This window comes from Vanacampus margaritifer, chromosome 4 (genome assembly GCF_051991255.1).
Source record: "Vanacampus margaritifer isolate UIUO_Vmar chromosome 4, RoL_Vmar_1.0, whole genome shotgun sequence".
In the NCBI taxonomy this organism is placed as follows: Eukaryota; Metazoa; Chordata; class Actinopteri; order Syngnathiformes; family Syngnathidae; genus Vanacampus; species Vanacampus margaritifer.
Genome location: NC_135435.1, coordinates 28,712,820 through 28,724,154, shown reverse-complemented (window position 1 = coordinate 28,724,154; position 11,335 = coordinate 28,712,820). Strand labels below are relative to the sequence as shown.

The 11,335-nt window shown below is 40.1% G+C and overlaps 1 protein-coding gene across 3 annotated transcripts in view; it reads left to right on the top strand.

Moving 5' to 3' along the window:
- The window catches only part of lrp4 (low density lipoprotein receptor-related protein 4), a 100,838-nt gene extending 90,074 nt beyond the window's left edge, over positions 1–10,764 (top strand). The window contains exons 22-38 of one of the 3 annotated variants that reach the window (XM_077564158.1): positions 632–763; positions 861–1,001; positions 1,090–1,176; positions 1,263–1,434; positions 1,597–1,759; positions 2,176–2,401; positions 3,190–3,493; positions 3,575–3,793; positions 4,131–4,265; positions 4,836–4,944; positions 5,275–5,419; positions 6,293–6,406; positions 6,484–6,595; positions 6,697–6,761; positions 7,467–7,554; positions 7,675–7,816; positions 9,619–10,764. In XM_077564158.1, the coding sequence (XP_077420284.1) occupies positions 632–763; positions 861–1,001; positions 1,090–1,176; positions 1,263–1,434; positions 1,597–1,759; positions 2,176–2,401; positions 3,190–3,493; positions 3,575–3,793; positions 4,131–4,265; positions 4,836–4,944; positions 5,275–5,419; positions 6,293–6,406; positions 6,484–6,595; positions 6,697–6,761; positions 7,467–7,554; positions 7,675–7,816; positions 9,619–9,960 (2,696 nt within the window). In that variant the 3' untranslated portion in view covers positions 9,961–10,764. Of the gene's footprint in view, positions 1–631; positions 764–860; positions 1,002–1,089; positions 1,177–1,262; positions 1,435–1,596; positions 1,760–2,175; positions 2,402–3,189; positions 3,494–3,574; positions 3,794–4,130; positions 4,266–4,835; positions 4,945–5,226; positions 5,420–6,292; positions 6,407–6,483; positions 6,596–6,696; positions 6,762–7,466; positions 7,555–7,674; positions 7,817–9,618 lie in introns of all 3 variants that reach the window. The other 2 variants (XM_077564157.1, XM_077564156.1) reach the window with 2 other exon arrangements.
- The last annotated feature ends 571 nt before the right edge of the window (positions 10,765–11,335 follow it).

Here is an 11,335-nt window from a genome sequence, read left to right as displayed (position 1 = left end):
TCACCCACATACAAAATATATATATATATATATATATATATATATATATATATATGTGTGTGTGTATATGTATATATATATGTATATATATTAAAAAAAATATATATATTAAATTTTTTTAATTTATTTGTTAAAAAAAAACAAAAAAAAAACACATTAAAACACAACCTGCGCTACCTTTAAAGTAACCATCCGCTGTCAAGCTAAAGGATAATCTGCGGTCAAAATTAATAGTGTGATTAAATTGCATTAATACATGACTAATGTGATGATTTTTTGTGATTAATTTATAAATTTATGTTTTAACTTTGACAGCCCTAATTAAAACATATTCTCATTTGTTTGTCGTACAGATAAGGGTAGGTACGAAATGTCCTGCTGAGCACTTAACAAAAGATAATAATAAAAACTCATATAGCCTAATTTAATGTTTGAGCTACTTCCAGGTAAACCTATAAGATTATATTGATCTAACAGGCTATGTTCGATTACAAGTTTTGCTGTCTTTATCGACAAGCTTTTTCGCGTCGCCCCAAAACAAGCCACAACCTTCTTATAATTTTTTTTTTAAGATAACCTCAAAAAGTGCTCAGTTTGTGGGCAGAGTCTGATTTTGTGTTTCTCCACTTAGTACACAACCCGTGTGCAGTGAATAATGGAGGCTGCAGTCACCTCTGTCTCTTGGCTCCTGCTCCCAAAGCCTACAGCTGTTCTTGTCCCACTGGCATCAACCTTCAAGCAGACGGAAAGACCTGCACGCCTGGTACGGAAATCTTTTTACACACCACCCTCTTATTTGTGAGTTGTTGCAATATTTGAAAGAAAACAATCACATTTTTCCATACCCAATTGTTGTACAGGGATGAGCAGCTTCCTGATCTTTGCGCGGAGGACGGACATTAGAATGGTGTCTTTGGACATTCCTTACTTCGCTGATGTGGTTCTTGCTGTCAACAGTTCCATGAAAAACACGATTGCTATTGGAGTTGACCCGCAAGATGGTTTGTGTGTCCTGTCGAAGAAGTAAAATGTTGTGAGCTGATCTCAGGTTTTAGACAAGTAGGTGATCAATTTTGACATCTTCTGTAGGAAAAGTGTACTGGTCAGACAGTACACTTAAAAGAATCAGCAGAGCCAACATCAATGGAACCGCTGATGAAGACATCATTTCTACAGGTAAGGAGGACAACTGTCCATAACTTGTTTCAAGTCCAGCAAGCGTCAGTGTGACTCGATCCACCTACTTCTACATCTCTCTGCAGGACTGATGACAACTGATGGTCTGGCTGTGGATGCAGTCGGCCGAAAGCTTTACTGGACTGATACCGGTACCAACCGGATAGAAGTTGCTAATCTGGATGGCTCCATGAGAAAAGTTCTGGTGTGGCAAAACCTGGACAGCCCTCGTGCCATTGCCCTTTACAATGAGATGGGGTATGGATGCAATTGATTTCAGTGATATTATATATTTGATTTTTGAGATAAATATGCTATGTTGACCTGATATTGGAATATCTCAGTCTACTTCAGGACTGTAACCAGGCCTCTCAAGATGCACCTTGTTTTAGTCTTCCGTGTTCTGTGGATCTCTTACAGTTATATGTACTGGTCCGACTGGGGCGAACATGCTAAGTTGGAGCGCTCAGCAATGGACGGGTCTGATCGAGTGATCCTCATCAATAACAACCTGGGATGGCCCAATGGTCTTGCCGTTGACATGGCTGGCTCACAGTTATTGTGGGCTGATGCTCATACTGAGGTGAGTGTATTCATTAGCAACAAAATCCAATTCATATGATATCTATATCAAGTTAGAAATAAATAACGGCTTAGCCAAGCCAGTTTGTATCAGGTAACAACCTAGAACATTTAATGAACAACAGATAAGGAAGGAAGACAAAAGACGTAGATTAATTTGCTCACAAGGAGAACAGACGGAGATGTGCCCAGATTACAATCTCCTACCCGTTCTGAGTTCACTCTGCCGGTCCTCCTCTTTTCATTGGGTATTTAGTAGTTACATAGCCGTTGCTGCTCTAAAGGGAGGGGGAACACACAGCAGCAACCATCATGGATACGAGTCATTGTAGTTCCAAAATATGGCATAGAAAGACTACATAGATTTTAAGTAAATATTGACATCAATTATCTTAACTACCTTCTTACCTTCCTTAGCGCATCGAGGCTGCCGATCTGAATGGCCAAAATCGCCACACCCTTGTGACGCCAGTCCAGCATCCGTACGGGTTAACCCTCTTAGGGCCTCACATCTATTGGACTGACTGGCAGAGCCGCAGCATCCAGCGGGCAGACAAGAATTCTGGCGACAACACTATTACTGTTCGTGCCAACCTGCCGGGCCTGATGGACATTCAGGCTGTGGACAGACAGAGGGCTCTGGGTGAGACAGATACCTGGCATTTATACCTAGCTTCTGTATATATGAATGCTCCATGGGAAAAAAATGTCTTACGGGAATTTTATTTTATTTTTTTTACAAGATTTTGAGTGTGTCGGAATGTTTTTATCCATTCATCCATAAAAACATTGTTGAGGTAAAAGGTCACTTGTGGCGAGATGTGCTGGTTCACGATCTCTCCTAGTCATGAAAAATTTGAGAGCCTGTTATGATGTTGGTGTATGATGCTTATGCAGTTATTATGCTTATGTTGTGTATATATTGTGATTATGCAGTTACTATGTCCATTTTGACCATGACATTAGATGATGATGTGTTAGCCACTCATAGTTTGTTGAGTTTTATACCTTATGGTGAACATGTTGTCAGTTGCTATGCTATTAGTCAGCATTAGTTTGCCTAGTCACTCTTATTTTATCATATGGGCTTTATTTTGTCATATAGAATTGTGTATTGCCCTACCAAGAGTTTCTGAGTGACACGGATATATTATTATTTTATGCAGTTACTATGTCCTTTATGATGACAATGTTAGATAATGATTTTAGCCACTCATCGTTTTTTGAGTCTTATGCAAATCTCCCTTATGATGAGAATGTTGTCAGTTGCTATGCTATTAGTCACTATTAGTTTGCCCGGTCGTCACTTTATTTTATCATATATGCTTTATTCCGTTAAAATTGTGCCCTAACAAGAGTTTCTGAATGACACAGTTATGTTATGGTTATGCAGTTACTATGCCTACTCATTACCTCCCTTGTCCTCCTCAGGATTCAATAAGTGTGGCAGAAAGAACGGTGGCTGCACTCACCTGTGCCTGCCTCGTCCCAATGGTACTTCCTGTGCTTGTCCCACCGGCATCCTGCTCAAGGGAGACGGCAGATCATGTGACGACTCCCCCGAAACCTTCCTTGTCTTCTCCAACCGCGTCAGCGTACGGAGAATCTCCTTGGACACGAACGATCACACAGACGTGCATGTACCTGTGCCGGAGCTGCACAATGTCATTTCGCTAGACTATGACAGTGTAGATGGAAAACTGTATTACACTGATGTCACCTTGGATGTAATAAGGTACGAGCCCAAAATTTTTGTTTTTTTGTAATAATAATACAATATATTTTCTATGTTTAATAATTTTACTGGTGGTTTTAGGCGTTCAAACCTTGATGGCAGTGGCATGGAGACTGTCATCAGCCAGGGCCTGAAGACCACAGATGGGCTGGCTGTGGACTGGGTGGCCAGAAACATGTACTGGACCGACACCGGACGAAACACCATTGAAGTGGCGCGTATTGACGGAACCAGCCGCAAAGTCCTCGTCAACAACAGTTTGGATGAACCCAGAGCCATTGCAGTCTTCCCCAGCAAAGGGTGACAGAAGGACTCCATTCTATTTAACACAACTACGAATCCATTCAAATAAAATCTGAGACCAGTGGTTCTTAATCTTGTTGGAGGTACTGAACCCCACCAGTTTCCTGATCCTGTTGAAAAATAAAATGCTAGATAGCTAGATTACAATCAACTTTGCATTGGAAATCATGCGGTTTTCTTAAGATGGAACCCAGGGGTAACAGATACAATAAAAACACCGAACCCAGGTTAAGAACCAACTGTCTTAGACTCCGTCTTACGGCAGATATGTAAGATAAATAAAGAACATCCCATGTTCCACTTCTCATCTCAACAGTCTCACTTTTCTGTGCAGGTTCCTATTTTGGACCGATTGGGGTCATATCGCAAAGATCGAGCGATCTCACTTGGATGGCACAGACCGCAAAGTTCTAATTAATACTGACCTGGGCTGGCCCAACGGACTCACATTAGACTATGACACACGGAGGTCAGAGACTGCTTTTGTTATCAGAAAATGCTGTTTTTATATCTGCATGCCCTCAGAGAAATGTCAGGAGAAACTGAATTTGTTTAAAGTGGAAATCAACCTTCAACATTTCTTGACAATAATATGGTATATCAGACCTCACTAGTCTAAACAAGACATTCTGATTAATATTACATTTGTGGAATATGACTTATGACGCTTTTTTTTTTTTTAATCCATCTTGGAGGCGGCCATTTTGCCACTTGCTGTCGATTGAAGATGACATTAATGTTGCTCAGGGCTCGGGCAACGACAAATCACAGCTCACCTGTTTTTTTGAAGCTGAGCTGTGATTGGTTGTTACCTGAGCAAATGTGATGTCATCTTTCAGTCGACAGCTATATTTAGGAGCTGCATAGAATATATTATTGTCAAGAAATATTTGGGGGTTGGCTTGCCCTTTAACTAGAACAATTTTAATGTAAAAAAAAGAAGTTGTAGAACCCTTGTGGTTCATTCTACCACCCCATGATCCAATCTTTAGAAATATGAACCTAAAGTGCCTTCATGAATCTGCGATATTTCCTGCAGGATCTTTTGGGTTGATGCTCACTTGGACAGGATCGAGAGTTCTGACCTGAATGGGAAATTGCGTCAGATCCTCGTTAGCCCAGTGTCCCACCCTTTCGCGCTAACACAGGTAACCCCCTTCCCGCAACCTCTCTGCCCCGCCCACCCCCGGCTAGCTATGACAGCCTCCGTCACTCACCTGCTCTGTCACGTTTCAGCTCACCGTGTAACTCTGGTCATCTGCTCGTCCTCCAGTTCATACTTGGCTTGACCATTTCCTCTTCTTCCCTTCCACTCTGACCCTCATTTTTCTTCCTCCTTCTTCTTTCTTCCCCCTCCCTTTATTCCTCCCATTCCCCCTCTCCTTGTCTGTGTTTTCCTTTCCTCTCTTTTTCTCCCTTCGTTTCCCCAGTTGAAGCCGGTGTCCTCCCCTCTAACCCCTTTCTCCCGACTCTCGCAGCAAGACCGTTGGATCTATTGGACGGATTGGCAGACTAAGTCCATCCAGCGGGTGGACAAACACACTGGCCGCAACAAGGAAACTGTGCTGGCCAATGTTGAGGGTCTCATGGACATTATAGTGGTATCACCTAACAGGCAGACAGGTAAGCGACGCATTCACGTGGAAAAAATAAATATATCGTAAAATAAGAAAATTATGACTTCAAATAAGCAAAATGATCTGCCAACAGAACAATAATTTTTTTTACTTAAATTTACCTGTAAGATTTGGAGAAATAATAAAATAATACTAGGCCCATATCAACCACAGCAGTCTTGAAAATAGTATTTATAGACTAAAAACAAGTAATGTTTTTTTTTTTTTTTTTTTTAAATACATACATATTAATTTACTGTTGGCCAATTCAGCCTGAGTGTCAAGCAAGGAGGTAACGGGTCCCATTTTTATTGTCTTTAGTATGACCCAGCCAGAGATTGAACCCACAACCTCCCAGTCTGAGGACTTAGACCACTGAGCTGGTAGTGTATTTACTGGAAAGGGGGAAAAATTATCTTATTAAATATAACGAAACAAACCATTTGAACTGATGATTTTTACACAAGAAAAAAATGATAACAATGAAGAGCTACATTGCACTTTTCTCTGATTGTTTTTAGTTTTTACTAGATTATGCAAAATCTTAAAATAAGAAAATTCAATTTATGAAACCCCAGTTCAGGGCCTTAAAATGTGTAAAATGCTCGTTTTAAACCTCACAGTACTTAGAACGAAAGTTAACACTCAATGCCAAGACTGCTCGATCAAATAATAATAATTAAGTAATAAGTATCTTAAAATAAGCAGAATGATTTTGTCTGACAAATTCATTTTAAGTAAAAATAATTTGCCAAAGCAAAATAAGTACATTTAGGTTAAATTTAAGAAATTATTTCTTACTAAAGAAGTGTTAAAACTACCATGTTTTGTCCTAAAAAGGGATTGCTTAGTGCTTGTCTAAAACCTTCTCTTCCGCCAGGTACCAACCTCTGTGGGGTGAACAATGGAGGCTGCACTCACCTGTGTTTCGCCAAGACCAGCAGTTTTGTCTGTGCGTGCCCAGACGAGCCTGACGGACGAGCGTGCTCCACCAGTGAGTGTCTGATGATTCCGCAGTGTTGAGTCAATTATTTTAATGCGCCATGTTTTGACTCCACATATCTTTGTCAGTTGCAGGCTACGTCCCAACTTCTCCCAGCAAAGAAAGCAACAGCACCCCCGTCCCGAACAAGATCCCCAAAACCCCAACAGAAACCTCCCAAAGGGGACCCTCAGTGGTCAAGTATGTCTTTTTGACTTTATTACATCACATTGGATTATAAATATTTTGGGATTATAAAGACACAAAATGGTAAAATTCATCTTTCTTTTTTTTTTTTACAGCTGCACTGACAAGAACCTAAATGTGGAAGGGTGCTTGCAGAGTAATGTGGTCACTGCGCCCCATGGTCAGTATTCAGTATCTATATATTAGGGGTGTCAAAATTGGTGCATTCATTTTGAGTTAATTTAAAGTTCCTTTAACGCCATTCGTTTTTTTTAGCGCGCGATTAATGATTTGGAAAGCCTGTACTAGTGGAATTCCACGCAGCAGACACGTCCGTGTCAAAATTGAGCAGTAATAAATGTAATAATAATGCATATATTTGTGGAGACTGCGGTCAAGTTGTATTTTACAATTTAACAACAAGTTGTTTCATTAAAGATTCGATTAGCTCTTAATATGAAAAAAAAAATGCAATTATGCCATTATGGAAGAAAAATGATCAACACAAATCCATATCACACTCGTTTTTACACTACAATACATATTTTTAATTTTAACTAAATTTTAAATAAAATAAATTATTATTTATTTTTATTTTTATTTATTATTTATTTTTATTTATTTTTATTAATAAATTAAATAATAATAATTAAATAAATACTAAATTAAAATTAAATGACTATAAGATGCAACCGTATTTCTATAAAAAAAAAATCCCACTTTTATGTTAACAAGAGTAGTTTATTGTACATTTTATTGTACACGCAGTTAATCGTGAGTTAACTATTGAAGGCATTTTAATCTCCTGACACCCCGATTTATATATTGTTTGTAGACAAGTTTAGCATGTGCAATGCAACCCGTTAACATTGGCTTCATGTTACAGGGGAAGGCCTTCATATCAGTTATGTGATTGGTGGAGTTTTGACCATACTGGCGATTCTGATTCTCATTGTTGCGCTTATTATTTACAGGTGAGTTCCCCCATTGGACAACTTACTGTACTACAGTTTTTACCCCGAATGTAATAATGGCATCATATTTAACGCACAACTTCCAGTTAAGATCTGCTTGTTCATTTATTTGACCAACAGACACAAAAAGTCCAAGTTTGCTGATCCAGGAGTTAGCAATCTGACCTACAGTAACCCTTCGTACCGGACTTCCACGCAAGAGGTCAAGCTCGAGGCCTCACAGAAGCCTCCGATATATAATCAACTTCGATATAAGAAAGAGGTAATAAAAACACACCGGCCAATGACGAGCGGACGTGAGGTTTTGATCCATTGTATCGTTGATCACCTCAAACAACAAATGACATAAGCGACGCGCACACTCATCTTTTGCTGCCTCTCTTGTGCTCCCCGCAGCTCTCTCATCCCTACAACTCCCTCTCCCCATTTATCTTTTGAACCCTAAAGTGCTGTGGAGAGGTAGTTAAAATCGCATGAAGGAAGTGTGTCTTTACCACAGATTTTCGTTCGAGATAGTCAGACTGCTGTGTGAGAGGATTTTTTTCCTTGGGCATGTTTGTGATTGAGTGTGACGACTAACAAGCTGGTTTGAGGTGGCTGTGCAATCTTACATCCCAAAACTTTAGAGAGACTGAGCGGTGTGTTATCATGTAAGGTAATCTGGTCTGTGGCAGCAGGTGAGACAAACTCCAGAGGTCCATTTGGTAGTTGGGCAATGTATCAGGTTGACATCCATTGTGAACGATATCGCCCCGCCCCCCCCGAAAAAAAAAACGGTTTCATCATCTATTTCCATATGTGTGTTAAATTTCTGTAAAATTTGTAATATTTGCTGTTGCTCCTGGTCTGTCTCAAGTTGACATCTTGAGCAGGAGGAGAATCTTCCTTTAACAGATGCAACATTGGTTTCCCAAGAGGCCATTAACTTAACTCATTTTTGCTTCTTTTTTATGTGTGGACTGTGGTGAAGTAGTCTCAATTTTATACTGCCTTGCCCTTGTTTGTGTGTGCCTTTATTGGGAGCACTGTTCCTGTTGTACACGATTTGGCCACTTAGGGGCAGTGTGGTTCCGCTCGCGATGATACACTGTTAAGTTGTAGCCACATAGAAGCAAAAAGTCATGATCAAGTTATTCCAATAAAAGTTTTTTTTTTTTTTGCAGTGTAGGATGTTAAGATGCTTCTCTGTATACATTCCTGAAGCGTTTTGTATGAATAGTGGTTCTTTTGAGTGATAAAAGTGCCACGAGTAGCACGCTAATTAGCATTAGCGAGTCAGACTGGAGTAGATCATGACAATTATTTGCATGTATATATAAATTGAAGCAGAAGTCATTGCCAATCAAATCATTTTTAATCTAACATCGTTCTGAATCAATAATCGATTCTGAATCGAATCGCAGACCCAAAAATCGGAATCGAATCGTGAGACAGTCAACGATTCCCAGCCCTAATATCCAAACTTACAGAAATTCAGAAGGACGGAAGAGCCACATATGTTTTGAAGAGAAATTGTGTTTAGTGCTAAAAAAATGTACAAATAAGTTATTTGTGCTTTTGCATATCTAGAAAAATGCTACAGTATACAAACCAATTCATTTGTAATAGTTGACCATCTCCAAACATTACTTACGTTACTTATTATTTTAACTGTTTTAAATGCCACTTTAAGTTTGTCGCAAGCCACTGAAAAATGGCTGGTGGGCCGCAAATGGCCCCCCGGTCGTAGTTTGGACACCCCTGGTGTAAAGCCTAGTCAGTAATATTAGTCAGTTCAGATCAAAACATCAACACTGCACCAATATACCATAAAGAAACTTTTATTTGAACACCTATCTCTTTTTTGACCATACATTCGCGAAGCTTTTCATCACAGTTGGTATAAAACTGATCAGGATCGTGTGCGAGTTGTTTTGCTTGAAATGATGAATTGCTCGTTGCCTTAATGGGATTGAAAACAAAACTAGATCATGAAAAACAGTGTGAGCATGCCTGGATCTGGCTTGGTCCTTCATACGTCACCACACACAGCCTCTAACTAACTGAATTCCACGTCTTGTCCAGGGTGTCGTGGATGGAGGCTACACAAAAGAGAAGATCCGTATTGTGGAGGGTGTTTGTCTTCTGTCCACGGAGGAGCTTTACTGGGATGATCTCAAACAAATCAAGCCGTCGCGGGGGGGCCTGCACACCTGCATGCGCACAGACACCGTTTCACTCCAGGCCAGCAGCGCTTCGCTGGACGACGGCGAGACGGAGCAACTCCTCCAGGAGGAGGCGTCGGAATGTTCCTCCATAACCACCCTCGCCCCTTCAGCCGTCACCCCCCAGCGCCACGCCCAGCACAGCCTGCCCGACACCGGCTGGATGTCCATGCGCAAGCCGTCCACTGAGAGTGAAGTTTGAGGGACGACCGGCGCGCTTTCTATCAAAAACACGTCTGTCTTTTCAGCTAGTCCGGACGATTCACGGTGCGAAATTTAAGAGTCAAAACCAAACAAGTTCCCAAATGAACTGTTTAGATGAAACTGGGGCTCCGTCCTGTCCTACTTGTACGCACATACTGTACATATTACAGGCCCAATAATAGTGTGCTCAAATGCCTTCAGGCAAAATTGTAAATTAATTAGTATGCTGGAATCAGAAAAAGCAAAGGACTCTTGGGAGGAATTGACCAGTGATGCAAACACTAAAGGATGCAGACTCTCATTTTGACAAATATCTCTCTGTGTACAACAAGATTTTTTTTATTTCCTCCTTGGAATCAACATCTTTCCAGGATTCTAATAACTATGGTGCCCTAAAACCACTCATCTCTTTATGAACTCTATTTATTAATGATTTTTTTTTTTTTTTTTTTTTTTTTGTACTTTGGAGTGGGCTTTCAAACTTCCACAGGACAGTGAGTGTTGTGTTGAGCTTCGTGCAGCAAGTGTTGTATTTATGACAGTGCCAAAGGGTGGGGCTTCACCAAGTCCCCATGCTTCTTATTACATTTACAAATCAATAGGAAGGTGTCACAATTTAAGATTTGTTTCATTTCATGGCAGTAGAAGCCCTCTGGTAAGTCCCCCCCCCTCTCCCCCCCCAAAAAAAAATTTGGGACTACAATATGTCTATGCAGCTCCACTAGTCTAAATATGATATTTTGGTTAGTATTGCGTTAGTGGAAAATGAGTTAAGCAGCAAAATCCAGACGTTTTTAATCCATCTCGGGGCGGCCATTTTGTCACTTGACATCACAGTTGCTCAGGTCTCAGGTAGCAACCAATCACAGCTCAGCTTCAGAAAACAGGTGAGCTGTGATTGGTCGTTGCCTGAGCCCTGAGCAACTGTGATGTCATCTTCAGTTGACAGCAAGTGGCAAAATGGCCTGCCCCCTGAAATGGATAAAAACGGCCAGATTTTGCTTCATAACTCATATTCCACAAATATAATATTGACCAGAATGTCATGTTTACACTAGTGAGGTCAAATATATCATATAATGATCAAGAAATGTTGAAGGTTGGCTTACCTTTTAACAAGCCAATCAGTTAAAGCAATGATTTAGCTGGGAACTCTTCAGCTGATTGCAACAAGTATATTTCTGCAAACGCTGCCGAAATATTCACTGCCATTGACAGCTATAGACGTCAAAAATTCATTTGAACTATTTCCTATTAGTTTAACATATTTTTCCATTTTTGTTAACAAGAGTATGAAAACCTCGATTTTTTTTTTGTACATTTATAACAGATATAAAATTTCTGATTAATCGTGCGTTAACTAGTGTAGTCAT